This window comes from Eufriesea mexicana, unplaced genomic scaffold (genome assembly GCF_001483705.2).
Source record: "Eufriesea mexicana isolate 0111107269 unplaced genomic scaffold, ASM148370v2 scaffold6395, whole genome shotgun sequence".
Classification (NCBI taxonomy): Eukaryota; Metazoa; Arthropoda; class Insecta; order Hymenoptera; family Apidae; genus Eufriesea; species Eufriesea mexicana.
In genome coordinates, this window is record NW_016914275.1 from 259,543 (window position 1) to 282,924 (window position 23,382).

Consider the following 23,382-nt stretch of genomic DNA (forward strand, 5'->3'; position numbering starts at 1 on the left):
GAACTCTAAACAGCGCTGGCCTGGTCGATCGGATCAATCGCGGTGTTATTGGTCTGTGTAGCGAACCGAGCCGACCGTTTCATTGATGACGAAATGCATCTCGGGAATGAAAGATGGCGGCCGGCTGGTGCCGAGACACGGAAGAGGCAGAGGCTGATTGCATCGGGGTCGGGATGGATTTTTCGAGACGTTTAACGGGAGACACGGTTGTTCGGACGAAAGTATTGCCAGGAGAGCGTTAAACATTTTTCGAGGAAACAGGATTTCTTCCTTGTTTATCCACTTTGCCCGTCAATATCGCGTTTCAGTGATTTCTTCGTTTTTACGCCGGCAAAGCCTTTCTATACGATTTCCTCGTGGGAATCGAGCAACTATCGATCCGATGGTCCAACAGTCTCTCAGCGACTGTACGTGCACAGAGAAACCTGGGAACAGCAGCAGCCAGCGGCGACGACGGTGGCGGGAGAGAAGACTCGGAGGAAGAAGAAGAAGAAGAAGGGAAAGAAGAAGGGAAAAAGAGAGAGATTTCCAATTACAGAGACTTTCTGTTCCGGAATTCCATTCCAAACACCATTGTTCTCGCGTCTCGAGCTGTGGACAGGACTTTGATCCCTCCACGGAGTCCAATCGTTTCGCTGGAAACTTTTCGCAATCGTTCCCTTAGTGCTCGTTGATGGAATGTCAATATATTTGGAAAATTAAGGAACGACAGGTTCGTTATCCCGTGGATTTGTCCGGCATCGATCGGACCTTCAGGCTTTCCAGTCTGCGTCTATCAAAGGAACACGTTGGCAATCGCGTGTACAGGAATAGGAGACTCTAAACGTTTCGGATTTAATCGTTTCGATTCCCAATAGCGTTACTGTCACTGTCATCTATAGTAAACTTCAGTCGAGCCTTTCGCTAACTTCCTGCAGCTTAGTTTTATTAACTCGTGCATCCGAATGTTGTAATTATTCCTGTCTGAGTCACAGTAAATTCGAGATTTTTAATAGCCTCTAGTCTGCAGTGTATTGACATACTAATTTATGTAGGAGGGTCTTGGAATCACTGACAGCGAGTGTCTAGATGAAAATTCTTCAGTCAAAGACTAGCAAGACTCGATCCAATTGTCAATTATTCACGTACATATGGATATATAAGATCATGCATCAGTGTCTTTTAGCTAGATCCGTTGCTTCAAGGGTCAATTGTCATAGGTGGCTTCCATATTCCCTAAATCCTAAGGAAGGTTACAATACATCTGTTGTTATGACGTAGGATAGGCTGAGTACTTAAGCAGTTATTAAAATTCTTATCTTCTATCAACTTCCCTGTGATGTATGATATACCCGCATCACGATACATTAACAAACAGGAGCTAAGACAAGTGTAAAAGCTGTCAAAGTATATAACAGGAATGACTTAATCCTTTTGGTCAGATTCTAAGTGTCAAGTTCGGTACAAAGACACACACGAGTGTCAAATTCGGCATAAAAGCATGCACAAGTGTCAAATTCTTCGCAAATGCACACACAAGTGTCAAATTCTTCGCAAATGCACACACAAGTGTCAAATCCTTCGCAAATGCACAAACAAGTGTCAAATTCTTCGCAAATGCACACACAAGTGTCAAATTCTTCGAAAATGCACACACAAGTGTCAAATTTGACATAAAAGCATGCACAAGTGTCAAATTCTTCGCAAATGCACACAGAAGTGTCAAATTCTTCGCAAATGCACAAACAAGTGTCAAATTCTTCGCAAATGCACACACAAGTGTCAAATCCTTCGCAAATGCACAAACAAGTGTCAAATTCTTCGAAAATGCACACACAAGTGTCAAATTCGGCATAAAAGCATGCACAAGTGTCAAATTCTTCGCAAATGCACAAACAAGTGTCAAATTCTTCGCAAATGCACACACAAGTGTCAAATTCGTCGCAAATGCACAAACAAGTGTCAAATTCTTCGAAAATGCACACACAAGTGTCAAATTCGGCATAAAAGCATGCACAAGTGTCAAATTCTTCGCAAATGCACAAACAAGTGTCAAATTCTTCGCAAATGCACACACAAGTGTCAAATCCTTCGCAAATGCACAAACAAGTGTCAAATTCTTCGAAAATGCACACACAAGTGTCAAATTCGGCATAAAAGCATGCACAAGTGTCAAATTCTTCGCAAATGCACAAACAAGTGTCAAATTCTTCGCAAATGCACATACAAGTATCAAATTCGATGCAAAGGCCCACACAAGTGTCAAATTCGGTGCAAAAGCACACGCAAATGTCAAATCCTGACAGGAAAATCTTCGTTTATATTCATCACAAAAATCACATGAACAATCCTCAACCGATCCAACCGATTTCATTACCCTGAACTATCACCAGTTCGAGCTTCATAGACGCCATAATTTCCACGGAATCATTCCCAAAATCAATTATGACGTTGTTATTAGCTACTTTCGATTTTTCTCATGGACGATTAGGACTCCACCAGCCAGACTATCAATCGGTTCATCGGGAACAGGATCCTGTTCGACGGAGTAGCGAGGTATCGTCAAAGCAACGCAGCCGGGTGTCACTGGCGCGAATAATATTACGCGATGAGGGGACCGGAAATGGGTCAGCCGGGGCGCGATAATTTAGCCCGGGACGCGCGCCTTAGAAATGGATGGCATTCCACGGGGCTTAAATCAAACGGAGGATGGCAAAATAAAAGGCTGCAGAGGTCGGCCACCGATACAGGCGTGTACACCCGCACACGCACACGGATTGCGGGAAATTATTTATCGCGGCTTGGCTGCTCGCGATGCGTCCTCCCGCCATTCGTAGGAGGCCGTTGTGCACATTATCGGAGCGTTTCCTCTTCGCATTCAATCTTGAAAGATAGGAAGTCTTTGAATTCCTCAGATAAATCCACGAGCAATCAAAAATTTCTCCACTCATCGGTCTGTCAATTGTCAAACTACAAAACAACATTTTTCTCTACAATTTTCTTCCATCTTTGACAGTGACTGAATAATTTCACCTTATATACAGTACTACTACAGGGACAACCCTATATAACTGAGAAGAATAATCCAAATACCATCGATTTTCCTCTCAATAACCCTGACAGCCAGCCTAATTGTCAAACTGCAAACCAAAATTTTTCTTTGCAATTTTCTTCCATCTTTGACAGTGACTGGATAAATTCACCTTACATATAGGGACTGCAGGGACAATCTTATATAACTGAAAGGAATAATCCAAACACCATGGAGTTTCCTCTCAGCAACCCTAACAACCAGCCTAATTGTCAAACTGCAAACCAAAATTTTTCTTTGCAATTTTCTTCCATCTTTGACAGTGACTTGATGAATTCATCGTACATAGAGTCTCACAGGGTCAATCCCATATAACTGAAAGGAATAATCCAAATACCATGGAGTTTCCTCTTAGTAATCCTAACAGCCATCCTAATTGTCAAACTGCAAAACAAATTTTTCCTTTGCAATTTTCTTCCATCTTTGGCAGTGACTGGATAAATTCACCTTACATATAGGGACTGCAGGGACAGTCCTATATAACTGAAAGGAATAATCCAAACATCATGGAGTTTCCACTCAGTAACTCTAACAACCACCCTAATTGTCAAACTGCAAACCAAAATTTTTCTTTGCAATTTTCTTCCATCTTTGACAGTGACTCCATAAATTCATCGTACATAGAGTCTCACAGGGTCAATCCTATATAACTGAAAGGAATAATCCAAATACCATGGAGTTTCCTCTCAGCAACCCTAACAGCCAGCCTAATTGTCAAACTGCAAACTAAAATTTTTCTTTGCAATTTTCTTCCATCTTTCACAGTGACTGGATAAATTCACCTTACATATAGGGACTGCAGGGACAATCTTATATAACTGAAAGAAATAATCCAAACACCATGGAGTTTCCACTCAGTAACTCTAACAGCCAGCCTAATTGTCAAACTGCAAACCAAAATTTTTCTTTGCAATTTTCTTCCATCTTTGACAGTGACTGGATAAATTCATCGTACATAGAGTCTCACAGGAACAATCCTGTATAACTGAAAGGAATAATCCAAATACCATGGAGTTTCCTCTCAGTAACTCTAACAACCACCCTAATTGTCAAACTGCAAACCAAAATTTTTCTTTGCAATTTTCTTCCGTCTTTGACAGTGACTGGATAAATTCATCGTACATAGAGTCTCACAGGGACAATCCTGTATAACTGAAAGGAATAATTCAAACACCATGGAGTTTCCTCTCAGCAACCCTAGCAGCCATCCTAGATAAATTCATCGTACATACAGTCTCACAGGGACAATCCTATATAACTGAAAGGAATAATTCAAACACCATGGAGTTTCCTCTCAGCAACCCTAGCAGCCATCCTAATTGTCAAACTGCAAAACAAATTTTTCCTTTGCAATTTTCTTCTATCTTTGACAGTGACTGGATAAATTCACCTTACATATAGGAACTACAGGGTCAATCCCATATAACTGAAAGGAATAATCCAAATACCATCGAGTTTCTTCTCAGCAACGCTAACAGCCACTCTAACCTTGACCCTCCTCACTGATTCTCCACCCAGCGACCAAAATACCTGGACTCTATTATTTACGACTATACTGTCAAAATATTCCCCGATGATCCTCGAAACTGCTTTCTAGCAACGCAAGACGATCCATCACGACATAGCTCGATCTTCCTTTCTCTCGCGAAACTACCCCTAACTGAAGGAAACGACACTCGAATCGATAGTGAACTTTCGAGAGGCGATTTTCCGCGACGAGGGCTCCTCGACGGGAATAGTAGCTTGCCGAACCTAATCAGCAGCTCGCTAAATCTTCAGCCTCCTCTGAATATCGCGTTAAGTGCGACTTACCCTGCCATAGGCCTGTTTTGCCCGCGGCGCATCCGATCAGCGGAGACCTATAGACAACTCCAGAGGCAACTCCTTTAAGTGTTCCGCGCTGAGCTGTCTAACTTCCGGCAGCCAACGGAAACTCTTAAACCCGGAGCTTTTGTCTCATCAATACCTAACAGCGCTTCATACTCGTTAATTCACCGCTCGATTATTCGCATTCCCACGCGCATTCGCCACCGGGCCAATCGGTGAATACTTAAAATTCTTATCAACGCCTCGTGCATTATTCGCGGAATAATCTTGCGGGCCCTTCTATTATTTACAGCGAAGTTTGTTCTGCCCTGGGATTATACCCGCGCGCGTGTGGTGGTAGCGCGTACATCTCGTACGTGCGTATCGATTCGCGGCGCCGGGTACTGTTCGAAATACGCTCGAAACACGCGGCCGAAGTTAGAAGCCGCGACGGGACCCCGGCACCGCAAACAATTGGAAACGTCGTCAAAGTTCTCGCTACAGTTGACAGCGAAACCGCAGTTCACAACACGGGCAACGTGCTATCTCTAACCGGAGTCGATACCGCCGGGACGGAAACAGGCAGCCCAAGAACCGAGACTGCACGCGCGCACCCTCTTTGCGCGCTGGAGAAACCACGCGCGTTCTGTCATCGATCTTCGACGATCCATCCTTCCAACCTCGCGTTCCCATCGTATTCGGGATGCTTAATTGTCGCGGGCTTCGATTTTACCTCCACGGTTTCCGTTCGCGAGCTGCGGCCTCGGTTTAGGGGTGGCTGCGCGAGTTTCGGGTTGTTCAATCTTGGAGTGATTAGGTTCGATGTTTTCTCCGATGTGGGTGACTGTGGGAGTTGCCGTGCAGTTGAGGTTTTTGTCTTTTCGCAAGTTTGGATTGCTGCGTGTTCTTGTTGCACGATGGGTTGCCAGGTTTCAGGGGGTGGAATAGGTTGCTCGTGGTTGGTCGCGTTGTTTTATTGGGGCGATGGATTGCATTTGGAGAGAAGTTTGCTTTAAATGTTTCAGTGGTGATCGGTTAGGAAGTATTTATTTCTTTATGAGGGAAAATGTTCTTTTAGCTTCTGTATTTTATGGTTAGGGGACTGTGCAGTTCTCTAAATTTGTTTTTAAATTTTGTATTTCTTAAGAGATTATATTGCGAAGAAATAGTAGAGTGGGGAAACTGTATAGATATTTATTAAACAGGCAAATGATTAGAACTGTCTGTTAGGGCTACGTAGATCAAAGACGTCTCCAAAAATGGGAGACAAAAGACAAAACGTAATGGAAGGGATCACCTGCACATTGTTAAGATGTAGAGTTTATTTTAGTATTTAGTTTCTACTTACAAAAGTATTATTTTTGGGTAGGTTGCAGGCCAAAGTGATCGAGGTTTTAATAAGTATTTCGAAAATTTCGAATATTTAGTGTATATTGAGTATTTGAGATGAAGAAAAGTGTCCTTAGAGTTAATGCACAGTGGGCACAGGAGTCTTTGCAGCCCTAAATTTTTAACAATTTTGTATAATTTAGAGACAGGCTATGAGACCAAAATTCACCCTCCTAAAATTTCCTGAAATTCACCCTTTTTGGTACAACATGCAATTTCATTCCCAAGGGAATTTATATTAACTGAAGAAGTAGAAGAAATATTTCAATCTTTGTCTATATTATTTTCAAAATTGTAGTTGAACGTACGAGTGTATAAATTTCTATAAACTAGCAGTGGAACAGAGAGTCACTATACTTTTGTAACATTAGTTTTCTCAAAGAGTGAATTGTATCTTTTAATATCATTTGTGACACGACGGTGAACCAGGTTGCAGGAAAATTGGCACGAGACTTGGCGTAGTTTCTTAACTCAGCAAGGTTCTCGAGACGCAAGTAGAATAGCCCATATGTGCTCAGCCACGTTGTACTTAAAGGAGATTAAATCCTTAAGAACGTTACCATCCAAGAGTATCCTCTCATTTCCAATGTAAATCCTGTCCACGACGTTCGGAAGATAGGTGGCACCCAGCGAAATTACGAAATTAATCCCTCCGTGACGCAATGGCGTCGAATGTCCTCGAAATTCTGGGATTATAAATCAAAAATATCACGTGTCACTTAAAATTCAAGCTATTAATTATTAAATTCCATAATTTCCTTTGTGGTACAGGCATGCTGAATTATGTTCGATTATGATCACTATTAGCTCTGTCAAACTGTCATCGATACTTATTCCACCATTGTTTTCTCTTCAGTAATAAACAAAGTTTGTTTAAATTTTAATTGTACATTATAAATTATAGTAATTTTAGATGCTTTCGTATTATCGTGTTTGTCCAAAAATTTAAGTTAAGTTAAGGGTAGATGTAAATTTATTTCATTCGTTTCAAAATGGCGGACGAATTTTAGAGTCTGAATAAATTTTGCACACATCGAAGCATCGGAAGTGTCAAAGGAACGCGGAGATACAAAAATTCGCGAAGATTACTTAGTTCCTTAACATCTGTCTGTAAATATACCACGGATTGAGGGTCGGAGAGGGTTAGTTTTTCAAGAAAGCAGCCCCTGCTCGGCCCGAAACGAGTGATTTTATACCGTTCCTCTTCTGGCACGCCCACAAGGAGGCGGAACGTTTTATTCCGGCGGAAACGGGGACGTTTCCGAAGTAAGCGTCGCGACGTTCCCCGAAACAAACACCTCGTACGCTTCTCTTTCGTACGATATTTCTTTACGGGGAAATCCCGTTTCATTTTTCATTTCTATCGCGCTTCATCCCGTTTTAGTATACGACCGCCACGGTAAAATTTGTCCCCTCCCCGCCGCGGAAGGCAACGGCTTGGCAACTGGATCCCCTTGCGAAATTCTCTGCCGATCCGCCCCTGTCGGGGGTGGGGTTTGACAACGTCGTTTCTCAAGTGGAATGGCGGGAAAAAAATATAAAACCCCGTGCCCGGGGAGCCCTTCGTTTCGTGGGAAACGTAAATTCGGCACCACCGCGGACCATCCATCACGCGGACTTACAAGATAGGGTTGTGTGCCTCGATAGTAGACGCACTTCTGCCTCCGTAGTAGACGCACAGTCATCCCCACCACTCCTTCGCGTTGGGTGTCCAATTCCCGTTTTTCTATATTTTATATTCTTATTAGAGATTAGATTATTAATTATATTTTATATTTCATTTTATATTATTTTATGAGTCGATATTTGACAAATTTGGTAAAGAGATTTGATAAGGGATGATCATTCGGATCATTTACTGTGGAAGCTTGGAAGAAGTTAGTCGGAACTGTGTATAGGAAATGTGTTTCTTTTTGAAACGTGACGTTCGTTTTCGCTGTCACTTGTTACCTACTGCAGGAAGCTCAGAAGAAGTCCATACGGTATTTTTCATTATTATATTCTTTGTTTCACCTGTCACACGTTGTTTACATGTCCAAAATTAGTTGTAACGAGCGTTTGGTCGATTACAAAAATTTGTGTGTAGCTAGTCACATGCATTCTGTCCACCTAGCGTAAGTTGACAATTGGAATAAGTCACTAGCTCCATCTGTCACTACTGAAATTCTCTAAAATCTATGAAACGGGCTGACTATGGTATGGGAATACGTTCTTTGTGGGAAGCTTGGAAGAAATTAGTCGGATTTGTCTATAGGCAAGTGTCTCTTTTGGGAACGTGACGTTCCTTTCCCCCGTCACGTGTTACTTACTGCAGGGAGCACAGAAGAAGTCCATACGATATTTTTCATTATTGTACCCTTTGTTTCCCCTGTCACGCGTTGTTTACGCTTCCCAAATTAATTGTAATAAGCGTTTGGTCGATTACAAAAATTCGTGTGAACCCACTAACACGCACTATGTCCACCTATCATTGGAATAAGTCACTAGCTCCATCTATCACTACTAAAATTCTCGTAAATTTATAAAAGGAGCTGACTGTGATATAGAAACACGTCTTCTTTGAAATAATATACACACGAGACCAACTTCATTTTACGTTTGTGCTCTAATAGATCAATTTCCTTTATTTCTTCGAAATTCCCAAGTTACCAGTGACGAACAGTGTCTCCCTCTTCGACAGACATTGTCGAGACCTCCCTGATTTTTCACGTAAGCGCCACATTTTCATCCAAAGTAGTATAAACGTGTATAAAAGAATTGGATCTCTTTTGGGGTTAACATTTTTCATTTTTGGAGCCGAGAGAAAGGACGCTGGAATCATTGTCGCGTGTTGATCGATGCCTAGATCGATGGTGAAATTCATCACGGGTGGCAGGATCACTGGAACCTTGGGGAAAAATGCGAACAGGGAGACACCCGGACTGTCCCGTAGTCGCAAAATTGTCACGCGCCCGTGACAGAGGCTGGTGTCCTTTAAAACCAGCTAAATGCGAGGAAAATAAAAGGGTCGTTCTCTGTCCGCCACAATGGCCCTCGTAGAACAATGTAGAATCTTCTTTTGTGGCTCGCGAAGTTTCTCCCTTTGTCACGCAGACTGGAAATTTTTCCGCGCCTCGCGTAATATTTTGTTCGAATTCTCCCTCCCTCTCTCTCTCTCTTTCTCCCTCCTCTATTTTCCTTCTGCCCTTTCTCTCCTCTCGCCACCCCCTTCAACCCCCGTACGATCAGTCGGTTTTGCTGTATCGAATTTTCGTCGCGAATAGCCCCGGAAGATGTTAAATTCAACGAGACAGAGTCCACCTGGTCGGACAAATTCTCGCAACCCTTTCTTCCTATTAACACAGGGGTGGGGGGTTAAACGTTCGCAGCTGTAGAAAATCATGTCTCGCTCTTGTGGAACGCGCAATTCTTCGCGGGAAGAAAGCTGTTACCGCTTTACTGTCCGCGATATTTCTCGAAAGGAAATCAAGAAAATCCCCAGCTCCCTTGATCCGTCATTGTGCACTTCCGCTCGAGCGAAACGGATCGAGATTTTTTTCGATCGCTGCTTCCCGATTTTGCCTCGTTGGAAATTGAAGTGCTCCGCTCCGGCGTGGAGAATTAGATTATTTTCGATGCTTCCCCGTTTCGTCGTGTGCAATTCGTTCGGCAAAAATACGGGACAGATGTACGCGTAGGAAGTTAAAAATGGCAGATACGTATCGGGGTTAATTAAAATTCCATTTCCGATGAAATTTCGAGGGAATATTCGTTTGCGAAAATTTTCATCTCCATTTCGTAATTCCACGCTCCTCGTTCGCGTGACTTTTTTTACGCGCAGCGTGACGCGAAACACTTCTCGAAAGGGAAGACCGAGTAGGAACTGGGAATAGGAATCTTTGAGAAATCGGTGTCACAAGTTTGACCTATAATTTTTCTCTTGCGAATCATTCTAATTCTTCCTATCGAGATATATCGAAATTACGATATATCGGTCAAGAATAATTATTGGGTACGATTAGTAATTGTACGGAAACATGTATGAGAGTAGAACGAGGCTCTATAATCTTCTAAGCAATTCTAATCTAGCAACGCGAGATTCTTTTCATCTGTCCGATGATTTTTTTTGGTAAACGAATTACAGTGGGCCCCCGACTTTTGCACACAATTGGTTTCTGAGAGTGTGTGCGAATGTTGAATGCTGGGATGTAGAGAGATGCGAAAAATATGCACCAAAAACTATGTTTTAAATTTTTATTTATTTATCAATACGTATACATAAAGAAGTTAAGGTGGTGTGTTTATATACTTTCGGGTGTTTTCTTTAGAAACTTGTCAAGAGTTATTGAATATCATTCTTTTCTTCAAAGAAAGGCTTAAAAAGTAGAATTTTTAAAAATAACTGTGTTTTAAAGTATTAATTTATCAATATGTATATATAATCAAGTTAAAGTGATGTGTATAAGTTAATAATAATGGTGTGAATAAGTTTATTCTTTATAAACTTGTCAAGAGTTAGTTGAATATCATTCTTTTCTTGAAAGAAAGGCTTAAAAGGTAGAATTTTTAAAAATAACTGAGCTTAAAATAAAGTATTTATTTATCAATATGTATATATAATCAAGTTAAAGTGGCGTATTTAAATACTTTCGTGTGTTTCCTTCATTAAACACTTTCTTGTGAAGAGTTACTTGAATACCACCCGTTTGCTTCTTTTCCCGGCAGAAAGGCATAGAAAATTGAATTTTTAGAAATGTGCGAAAGTCGAGGTCCGTATTATCAGCGTCTCCAATTGTTAGCAGGAAATGCCACGCGTGGAAATAAATATCTTGCACGGATCTCGAGCAATTCCCAGGCGAAGCGACGCTCCGAGGTCCCAAAAGAATGTGCACGTCGCGATGAAAAATTTTCCAAGCGAGTAAGAACACGCGCATAAAGTTGCTGCCAGATTCCTGATCGATCTTCGTGACATGGCCGGACCGCCGGAGTATCCGCTGCCGGCCAAGCAGAATCTCTTGCACGTCGAAACTGTAAAAAATTTTACATCCACCGACCCGGCGGGTTCTCGTCCCGGAATCTCTCGTGGTGCACGTTGGCGCGAGAGACGGAAGGGAAAAAAGAAGCCGGTCTCGTAGCCCGATCCGTCATGCGGATCCGGGGAACGTCCTTCGGTATTAGACGCGTTTCTCTCGTCGAAACGTTCCTCGCGCGGAACGTGTTCGGATGTAAAAGGCGGAGGACAGGAAGGAATAAGGGGAGGCCCGGGAATCCACGGCCATAAATTCCGGTTGTCCTATCCCTCGGCGACATGACGGAAGGTAGCCTATACATCGTCGCCGGCGACGGACTTAATAAAATGCAAAGACGACGAACACACATTGCCAGGGACGGTCTGACATATCGACGCAATACCGACCCACTCAGACCTCTCGAGGAACGTCAGATGGAGGGAAGGACGTAGAAAAATCGTTTCCACGCCGAACGGGACGAACGTCATCGGGGACTACGTGAAACCAGCCACTTCTGGCTTCTCTGCCGACTGTCCTCGCCGTCTCCCGCCTGCCCTGACCTCTTCTATTCCTCCTACACTGCCGGGAATGCGCGCGGAATACGTGGGGAACGTGCATAAAACGCAGCCCGACTGGCAACTGGGGATTCGTTACACTAGGAAGGAAGGTAGGAGGTTTTTGTTCCTGGTGGAACGGTATGGCTGAATGTGGAACTTCGTGGGAACAAAGATCGGAAGTCATCGAAGAGTTTCGATTAAAGTTGGCTGGAAAGTTGCAGCTTCTTCTGCTCCGGTGTTCGGTGACAATGATTGCAGTTAGGGGAACAGGGGTGCTACTTTTATAGAGCAGGGACAACAAGCACTTTTTAACTAGAGGGACGTAGAAATTACCCAATCCTAGTGTCACTGTATGCTAAGTGTGCTCTATCTGATATAAGTTCTGAGTACCTGAATCTACTTCCTCGTGAAATAATGACAGAAACTAGGATTAAATTAGCAACCTGAATGACTGTCTTCATAGAGCAACTATATACCCCTGTTGTGATGAAAAGCTGCACAATCTTAGAATTTTTCCTTGCATATGGATGAAGGAGATAGATCCGGTTGCTGATACTCACGTGGATCAGCAGTAAGCTCTGATGTCAAGTCGGAGGTTATGCATGGATTTTCATTTTATCTGGGTGAAAAAGCTTGGGAGAAGCTTCCCTCTTTTCGTGTTCAATGATGATGACTACGATATATCTGTAGGAGTCCCTCCATGGGGTATTATTCTATGGTGATGAAGAAAGTCTTCGTTGTTTCCCTGTTGGTAATCCCCTTGATCGTTGCACTATGATATGGTAGCAGGTAGAAAGTGTAGACTCGTGGGGACTTGTCAGTAAGGTATTCCCCTAGCAGGCCCAATTTTCCAATTTTTTTCCAATTTAACATACGTTTAGTGCATCAGGAACTAGATACAATAATATTCTAGCAAGTCCTGCCTTAAACGCGGATACCATTAGAAAGTCTGGAAGTTATATATATAGGAAGCTAGGTTGTCCGAGCACTTGCGAGAAAGTCCTCGAACCTCATTCAAGTTGGGATCCATCTAGCGGCGAGAGTGAGAACGATAGTCGCTACATATCCTTATATATCGATGAAACGACAACATTACAAACCAGTGGTTCTCAATCTGTACTACCCTCGAACCCCTATTAGAGCAAGCACAAAATTACCCAAATTTGAGAATTATACACGTATAGCAGAAGAGGATCTCTAGATCTCTGTCAATTAACGTGGATAAAATCCTGTACCCTCCATTTCTCAAGATCCAACGACAACGAGGATCGACCGAGTCACTACCCCGTGACAGTGCTGTAGCACGAAGGGGCCCCTAGAGGAGCCTGCTTCGGCAAGGACGAAATTACCCAATCCCAGGACTGTGCACGCTCCTCGAGGAAGGAGAGATAAACAGACGGCTGATACTCGCATGGAACAAAGGTGTCGGCGCAGTGGCGAGTCGGGGGTTGCGCGGGGCTGACGTATCGCGTCGTTTAGCAACGTTCGTTACGGGGTGGAACGGCGGAGGGGGCGGGAGGCGCAGGTTAACACTTTAAGCCGTCCTGTTTAATATGGCTTTATTACGTAGGTGGTAACGAACCGCCGGGAGGCCATTATGCGGCGATAAAATGCGCAATGCACGATTCACCTACACATCGTTCCCCCCTCGTCCACCTGGCGCGCGTCTCCGCCGTGACACACGCGCCTGGCCGCACTCACACGCGCGCAGGTTGACTGACCCGCGCGTGCACGCTCCTGCTCCGCGCGTACACGCGCTGACTGCGGTCGTTCGCCGCGTTACGCAGTCACCATGGTTACTCGAAATTCAATTTGTCTTTTCGATGGGGCCTATGCACGCACGCGACACGTCGCTGGTTGATTTTTTCCTCCCCACTCCCGTCCTACCCCCTTACGCGTGTCTGTTCCTTTTTCACCTGTTTTCCTCCCCTTTTTTCTCTCTCTTTTTCGGTTCGTTTAATTGCACGTGTAATGGTCCCGTTGATTTTTCCCTAACTCCGCGATAGGGATTTTAGACGGGCTCGGATGCACGGGGTTCATTTCATGGTGGAATGGAAGGTACATTATTGATCGAGAGGGACTAATGTCCTGATAATGAGAGTGCAGAGGTGGAGATAGGGGATCGGAGTGCAGAGATAAAGTTGGAGGGCGTAGATGCCGAGGGTTATAATGATGAGAGGGTAATGGGATTATGATTATGACGTTTCGGTGTTTTATCTGAGAGACGGGTGGAGGGGGATGGTCTCGAGGTGTGCATCGTAGCGAAGGGGTGTTTAAATTTTACTATTACGAGGTTTAGTAGTTCTTGAGGATGAGATACATCTGTGATAATGGGATTCGAGTAAAATAAATTTTTCGATGATCTTCCTTCGGGGTTTTACAGAGAGTTTATTATGGACATGTGATCCTCTGTCAACAATTGAACCTCTCGCATTATCGATACGTTATCTAGCTTATCTAGAAGACATTTTCGTTCATTTCGAATTTACAATTTTGACCATTCATCGATAATTTATTAATGACCAAATATTTATAATATTTCCATCTAACGTGTCATAACTTTTCGTCAATACATTGACTCGAATTTGACGTTTAAATTTACTATGACTGCTGAAATGGGGCATCCTGGTCGATAACCAGGTCTGCACAGGGTGGGAAAAAAGAGTTTGTAACTTCTAGGGTATATAATATTCAACAAATGGAGCAGAAAAATTTTAATAAATATGGTAAAGGGATTGTTACTACGATAAAATTGTAAACAATTTTTTCTTTCTGCTTACGCGAATAATTTCCTTCTTCTTAGAAGAAAAGAAATAGGGAAGGAAAAATTTGGACACTGAACAATGATCTAAAATTATCAGAGAGAATATTTTCTGTAATGGTTACGTGTGTAATTGACTTTTCCACAGATGGAGGAGGGGGGCATCGGTCAATTTAATTTTTAAAATTTAACCAGGTATTATTGCCTTCGTGAACAACAATTATTCAGACGAATAGGATGACTTGGCACATGATATCATTCCACGCAGTAGAACGACATAAATTAAATCCGTGGAAGTCAACGCTAATTGCTATCTGAACTCGTATAACTGTACCGTCTAGCCGTGTCGAATGACGTCAATTTCTCTATGATCTATAAATCTAGTTTATGTCATTCTGCTGCCTGGAATTATATCGTGTGATAGGTCATTGTATTCTAACAAGCGTTACTGTATTACGAAGAAAACGTTACGTTTGGAAAATAAACGAATTACGCTTGGAAAATTGACTCGACCTTGATGTCTCCTTCACCGATGTCTACGTCGTCAGAAAAATTAGGTTCATTACCCGATATAAATAACTTTTATTGTAATTTTCCCATTTCCAAATATGTATACTACAATTATAACAAAAATCTAACTTGGTATTAATTATTACTATTTTATTCATAAAAGGACCGTAGTGAATTTACATAAAATTTCACGTATAAAATATAAATTACTCTTGTAGAATGTTTGAGAAGTATACTAATATAATCAGTAACCAAAATTCTTTGAAATAAATAGTGAAGCAAATTTCGAAGAGAATACTTAAAATAGTGGGGAGTTATTATCAAGAAGATTGAAAAATAATTCAGAGTGCAAAGGGTTAGTACTAAACCTACCAAGACCTAAGTGACCATTTCTAAAACTTTTACCAAAAATTCGTGACTTTCCTTCCAATATTCTTATTCATTTCTCGTATATATTTCTCCAAAGTCTCCCATCATTCCATATATTTAATATCCTTATTAATATTTTATCATTCACTTGAGTCATTCGATAGTGATATATTTAGCCTTAGATTAAACCACGAGCGATGTACACAGGATCAGCCTGGACACAAGTCACGTCAGCGTTGCTAGAACGACAAACGTGGAACTGCACCCCTCGTTTCTCCACGCCATGAAGTCACCAATTTTTCCTTCCGCCACTGGAGGCGCGTAATGTATTCGCGGCAGCCTCGCGAATATATTGCTCGTCCTTCCACCGTCACCCCGAAGACAGTTTCACCCTATCGTTCACGGGGACTCCCTTCTCCGGGCAATTTCCAGCCCGGTGCGGACTAGGTGTCTCTCACCCGTGCCTCCGTTTCGATGTCCGCGAGAGGGGTGGCTCACCCCCTGCAAGGAAACGCGAGAGTCGTATTTTCCACGGAAGTCGCGGGGCTATCTCTGTCAAAGCAGCGAGCGTGACGCGAGAGGGTGGCGGAGGATCGGATTTTGGTTATGCGTCGCCACGTTCGCGCTGGATTTGTCACTATCCAGGATGGAGGAGCACGTGGGGGGTGCGCGGATTCTTGCAAGTCGAGTAGAGACGAACCGGTGTAAATTCTTTGGTAATTTAACGTCATTGAAGTTGGACGCACTGCAGGGTAAGCGTGGCGGATTTCTCGGGGGTGGTTGCGGTTCTTCCGCGCGAATTCGTTAGCGCGAATTGATCCGCGAGAGGGGGTGGAATATCAAGGAAATCGTAACGAATGGCTTCACGGATGTCGTCCGTGTGCGAGAGGGTAGATACCACCGGGGGTTGCGTGCGTTTGAAGCTGCTCGGTGGTCGAGGCGTGTTCGTGGAATTGAAGGGAGAGGGGTGCGTTTTAAGGTAGGTCCCTGGGTTTGTAAAGTGCTTGCAGAACTCCCCGGGGGTGGAATGCTTCTTGATGGGGTGAGGGCGTTCGTGGAGAGGATTAGCGAATTGCTACAAGCTTGTTCGTTGTATTCCAACCCCTTCTGTCGTGGGTAATAAAAAGACTGATCGATTGTTTATTGTTAGTTATCGATGTAGAAAGATTAAGACATTGTTGACCGGTGACGAGTTAACTCGTCATTGCACTTGGATTATTTGTTTCAATTTACGAAACCCAGGGTGGTAGAGAATATGAGAGGCGTGTGAAAGTGATTTTGAAAATTGGATTACAAAATAATAGCTGGCGACATGACGTAGTTTCTGTGCAAAATTTTCAGTCAACAAAGTTGTTTACTATCGATTAATACTGTTAAAGTCATCTCGAAATTCTTCTTAAATACTTTACCGAATTCTTTGTCGTTTCAAAATTCTTTTCCACTGACAGGAATTGAGAAACAAAATAATTTTGGTGTATTTCGTATCTTCCGAATGAGTTCTTTTTCTCAGTATCTCCTAGAAATTCTGTTTTAAGTCCCAGTGATTAAAAAATTGATTGAAGTATTTCAGAAAATGAAAAATGTACTTGGGATCTTGGAACTAGTAGTACAAGTAAATAAAAGACGATTCTATACCCATATGTAAGTCGAAAGGGAGGAATAAAATTTTCCATTTTTCAGAAAATCATGTAATATTTGTAAATCCTTGAGGAACACGTGTATTTAATAAGAATTGGACAATCTTCCACTTTCTATCATTTTCTATCATCTAATACACTCCATACGGATGTAAAAAGACCAAAAATGTGTGCAAATATAAATAAATAAAAATTTCACCTTCGATTTCCCCAAGATCCAAGCGTGAGTAAACTGACAACCTGATAAGAATATTTATTGAACACAATAACAGCACAACATTAATTATAATTAAAATAAATTCGCTTCTAACTGCCATATAATCTCTCGATGACTCTCTCACTCACAACGTCTATTTGTAATGACTGTCATTCAGCTACTGATTGTTTTTCGCGACGCTGTCATACTCGTCGCACACACATTCCTCCACACACTCATACCACACATTCTCTGACAACCAAGAACCAGGATCCAAGAACCAAGTACCAAGTCTCGACCAAAAAACTTTTCTACCTCGGTTTCGACTTACTTTCGCACGTATACTCGCTTGCAGGGAAGCAGGGAAAAGTTAGAAGAGCGTAGCACTCCGAGCTGTACGCTTGTGGTAAATGACGCTGCCAACGAACGTGTCAAGAATCGCACCGAATTTCCTGCCCGGCAAGTTCTCCGGGACGATTACCCGCGATACTGCAGGGCGAACAATGTGTGCGAGGTGGCGGGAATATTTTTCAAGATGGCGACATTACCGGCGTCTAAATTACACGCGACGCGTTGGCCCCGCGCAAACAAGCGCTCGACAATAAAAACGCCACATCGCGCGAGTGTGCCCACGCTAAAGGCCTCTCCTCTCGTTCTCTCTCGCTCGTAAACCAGTCGTCTTTTCCCTTTTTTAATTCATTAAGTTTAGAGTCGCGCGACGTAGATGTCAAACGTTTCACTCGCCGGTTTTATACGCGCGGTTTATATCGCTTTATCCACGCGGCCGCCATTACGGCTCCCCTTTATTCCGGTTTTTATGAACGAACCGTGCACACCGCGTCCTGATTAGAGGCCTGACACGCGTTTAAGCGAGACCCGTCAGCCGATTCCGCAGTTGCTCTGTGAAAAGCCGCGACCAAGCGTCCCTGAAACTTTAACGACGATCATCGAACGCTCCCGGAGTCGCTTCAATCTCGCTAGTCGCCTCTCAGAGTCCCGCGAAATCCGCCAAGACAAAGTCTCCGAGTTTTTCAAGCTCTAATAGCAGCCTCCACGGTCTTTGCTGCCTCTCCTCCAGCTTCTTCCCATTTCACGCGATATTTTATTTAGCGAAAATCGCGCACAGCGATCGAGACGGCTCTCTTCTTTTGCGTGCGTTTGAAATATTGAGTGCGAGCCCGTCTCTGTGTTCTTCTTGCATTTTTCTACCTTTTTCTCTTTTCTCTTTTCCCTTCCCGATGTTCGTGACTCGTTTTTCAAAGCACAAAGCTCTAACCGTTCGTTAAGCTCGACTGGCAAAGCGCCACAGGTGGCGTGGCCGCATTTCCTGTCCCGTAACGCGGTCTCATCAACGTCAGCCTCTTTCTATATCACCGAATAGATTATTTACGTGTTAATAATGCGCCAGCCGGTTCACGATCATCCCTTGTCGCGGCGCACGTGCTGCCATAGCATCCTTTTTCCAGCAGCTCGCGGTGTTTTATGCAAGCAATTTTATGATTTCGTACCGATCGAAGCAGTTTCGATTTGTGTGCTTGCAACGGGGTATCTGATCGCGGAAATTATTGCGATAGTGCTTTTCGGAAGATTATTAGTATTACTTCGATATCGGGGTAGTTATTCCGAAGTTCTTATGTCGAAATTTTGATTAGTTCAGGATATTTTAATTTCTTGGCATAAAATTTAAACTCGTGGTCTTTAAATGTGAATTGGATACCTAGGTAGTTTAGACCTAGTATATAGATCACTGCATTTTTCTAGACTGATTTAACAGCGAAAACACACGTCGACGTATGAAGTGTCGAAATTCAGATTGAAAGATTTATAGATATCCGTGTGATAGACGCAAAGATCATCGATTTCTTTGTGATTTCTGTACAAATGCACGTCCCTGAAACAGTAGAATCCAGGATTAAAAATTTTATATGGGAAATTATCGATTTCCTCACACCCGGAGTGCAAATCGTTGTCAAGTTCTGTCAAATTTCCTTATTAGCACGTTGACTGCCATGGTAGCCATCGGTAACCGGTGCTGTCTCCTGCAGCATTGATATGGGGTTGGGGAATATTCGCGGAAGCCAGATAAAAGAGATAAGACACTAGACAAGTATCGAAGGAGTCGCGGTGGATCCGAGTCCCGCGCAGAGGGGTGAAACAAGCGATAGTGGATGATTTCTTGGGACTAATTTGCAGATTTCGGGAAAATTTGCAACCCGGCACGGAAATTCGAGTCGTGGACGGAAAGAGGGATATTCTAATGCTAACCTAACCTGTCCTTTCTCGTTGCAGGAGAGAAGCCGTACAAGTGCAGCTGGGAGGGTTGCGAGTGGCGATTCGCGCGTTCCGACGAGCTGACGCGCCACTACCGCAAGCACACCGGCGCGAAGCCGTTCAAGTGCCGGCACTGCGACCGATGCTTCTCCCGCAGCGATCACCTAGCCCTGCACATGAAGAGACACGTGTAATCGACCCTGCCCGCGAACGGTCCTCAACGCGCGGAACAGTCCAGGACCGGCAGACGAAGCTCCTTCCTTCCCGAGGATTCCCGAGGCCGCCGCGCGACCCTGGCCTCCCCGTGATCGCGTTTCTTCCACACAGACACCTGACGGCGGATCCACGCTCACAGCGGACGGATCGCTGACGATCGACAGCGGCGAACCACCGCTCGGCCACGAATTTCCTCGGATTCGCGCGATCGCGCGGGTTCACGCGTCTGCAACCGTCGGGGAATCGATGATCGGCGAGACGGTCGGTGAGGAACGGCCACTTCCGGTGGCGGTCGTTCTCCAAGAAGGGGCAACGTCGAACGAACGGTGTCGTAACTGCGTCGTGCATACGGGACGATGAGAGCGGAACGGATGATCGGATGGTTGCGATTGGAAATTGCAATCGGGGGAAAACAAGAACGCACGTACGTCGAGCTTCTACCCCGAGACGGTTCGTTTGGCCGGAAGGGCGGTCGGTGAGGGGGTTGGAAGAACGTCCGATGGTATTTTCTACGCGAGACAACGCTGGCAATCGAGACAGCAGGTGGGTCGGCGACGATCGGATAAGGATCAGGCCTGGTACGGTTGATGCGATTAGGAGCCTCCGGGACGAGCAGCTGGAGGACAACGCGAGGAGAAGTCTCGTCCTGGAACGTTAATCACTGCCAATTCATTAAATTCTAAGATCAGCGCAAATACCGTCGGAGATAACCGTAGTCGCCCGGGCGAACCACCGACTCGGGGTTGGGGAATGGGGTGTAGAACCGGCGAGGAATCGTCCAGCGACAGCGGTGTACAGCTCGCGTGAATCCCTGTAAGTCGTCTGCCTCCCGTAAAACGGTCGAATTCCTCAACCCACGCCAATGGTACTCTCAGTGGTACTGCAACGATGACGCGATGCGAAAATCACCGAAAAAATCACCGAAAAACGAGAAAAAAAAAAAAAGATAAATGGAGAAACGATGCGCGTGTAGGGATGTTCGTGTGACACGAACGCTGGTGTTTCATAGGCGTCGCGATTGGATTCCGGAAAGTCAAGGAAACCCGGTTCGCGAGGACAATAATACGCTGTCTGTCGGTGCCAAAACGTTATTTCCTTTCTCCCTCGTTTCACCACTTTCTCTTCTTTCTTCCACACGTATACACACGCGTGTGTCCGCGCGCATGAACAACGTACACCATCCCCCGTGTCCCGTTAGCAGGGCCACGCGAAAAGCTGTTCGCGGGTGGAGAACGTGCACGACGCTTTCGAGCTTCGATCTTTCGAGCAATAATCGGAATTGTATTCGCGACCCGCTGGAACCGTGTCACACGGGGTGTGTCGTGCAAGGGCGGAGGGCCGCGCAGAGGCCACGGGTCGTAATTGAATACGTGATTTCGGCCAGTTTCCACGGAGGCAAAGTTTACCCGCGCCAGGCGCTAATCCCGAATTTACAGTGCGAATTATATCGCGCGACGCCTCCGTTCGAACCACCCTCGCTCTTTCAAACGTCAACCCCTTCGCGTTCCCATCGTGCTCGCGCGACCGACGAACGAGATACGCGAAAAAATAGAGAAAACAGAGAAAACAACAGGAAAAAAAAAAAAAGATAGACTCGATTCTGATTCACGATTCGACCGTTTTACGATCGTCGAGGATATTCACGAGTGATTTCTCGAGGCGGGTGAAACTCGGTCCTCGAGGAACAGCTCGGCCGAACGGGGCTTCTTTCGTAGTGGCGCGCGTGCTATTGTTTTTAACGAAAATAAGGGAAAAAACTAAGATTATATACGGAATCTGACTTTGTACTTTTGTACGATTGCTTTCGTAGGTGACGTTCTCCGCTTTTGTTTCACGCGTAACCGCGCATGCGCGGGTGGGGGCGGCGACGCGTGCCGGCATGGCGGGCAGGATTCTTGTCGGAGGCTCAACAGAAATAAATGATATATATATATTTTTTAATATTCTCGTCTTACTCACCGAAACAATATATTGTTATACATAAGGGATTATACAAAGTATAAACGGGCAACATTCCGCACAAAGCTCTAGAACCGTTTCCACGCGTCAGACCCGCCCGTCGAGCAGCGCCGCCATCACTCGCGCATGCGCAAACCCAGGGACGGCAGACGGCCCTCGTTCACGAACCATGCGTTTGCGTGTATATGTGTGTGTGTGCGTGCGTGCGTGTGCTCGGAGAACGCTACGAACTTCCGGTCGGTGTGCACCGTTGTCTCGCTGATCATCGATATATCCCGAAACGGGACGAGCGGGATCGAAATCGCGCGAGGGGGTGGGAGAAAGAGGGGAACGGAAAAAAAGACAGAGGCAAAGGGGTGTGCATGAATGGCACGGCGGAGAGACGAGATGAGACGAGAGGGGTACGAGAGAGAGCGAGAGAGAGAGAGAGAGTTAGATGGGAGAGAACGTTAGAGGAAACGGGTAATCGCGGTCGGTTACCCGAGAAGATACGACGCGTTCGTATTATCCGTGGACTGCACGAACGAAAGGATCGTGGATCGCTCGTCGAACACGGAGGGTGAACAAAATAGAGTAGTAGAAAAAGAAACAAAGAAAGAAAAGAAAAAAAAAGAAAATAGAGTAATAACGTAAAACGATTAAACACGAAGGAATGAGAGAAGCAGTACGGGGCAGGAGTTTACCGCTTAAGAAGACTAATCTTACCTGAGGGCGCGGAACGGCGCAAAGAGCGGCCGAGCTGGCGGGCGAAACGAAGATTTAAGGGGGAAAAAAAAAAAGGAAACTAAATTTTAAATGTTCAGTGGCCAAATAAATTAACTGATAACGCACGTAGAACGTAACGATACCGTACCTACCAAGTAAGCCTGACTGACATGAGAGCGTCGACGCGGTTCGCGCGCGTGTGGCTGCGTGTGCATGTATGCGCGTTATTCGATGTCTGTGGCACCTGTGTATTTCTTCTTTTCTCTGTATCTTTATCCTTTCGTTCCTTTTTCTCTTTTTTTTTTCCTTCTCCTTCTTCTCTTCTTTCCTTGCGTCAGTTTGCGCGTGAGTGCGTCCGAGGTGCGTGCGCGTGTGTGACCGTCATGCATCTTTTTCCCCCGCGAGAATGTGTTCCAGAGTCAAGTTTTCGGGGGTCGTGCGAGGTTTTCGTGGAGAACGCGAAAGCGTAGGAAGACAGGGAGAGATAGGCAGATAGAGAGAGAGAGAGGGAGAGAGTGAAAGACGAATTCGATGGGGAGAAAACGTATACAAGGGGAGCGTGTGAGTGCGAGGTAGAGAGCGTGAGCGTGTGTGCGCGACAGAGAGAGAAAGATAGATGATAGAGAGCAGAACACTAAGTTTGTATATTGTGCAATTTTTGTCAGTGTTTCATTATTTGTTACCATGTTCACGGATAATTATAAATAAAATAAATATATATATGCAGCATTTACAAGGACTTAGGATAACGAAGATAACGAGAAGCCAGATGTCTTTTTGATAGCCATATACTGCGAGGTATCGTGCGGCGCCCCGACACAGAGGACGCCCCGACCGCTCTTTTTTCTCGGCAAAACTGTTTTCATTTCTTTGTCTCTGGTAGGCGAGAGAGAGAGAAAGAGAGAGAGAGAGAGAGAGAGAGAGAGAGAAAGAGAGAGAGAGAGGGGC

General features: G+C 44.6%; 1 protein-coding gene across 1 annotated transcript in view; it reads left to right on the top strand.

Moving 5' to 3' along the window:
* Window positions 1-23,157, top strand: part of LOC108552400 (zinc finger protein 18) — a 37,882-nt gene extending 14,725 nt beyond the window's left edge. The window contains exon 5 of the mRNA XM_017906913.1: window positions 19,573-23,157. Within this exon, the coding sequence (XP_017762402.1) occupies window positions 19,573-19,748 (176 nt within the window). The 3' untranslated portion in view covers window positions 19,749-23,157. The remainder of the gene's footprint in view (window positions 1-19,572) is intronic.
* Window positions 23,158-23,382: the final 225 nt, after the last annotated feature.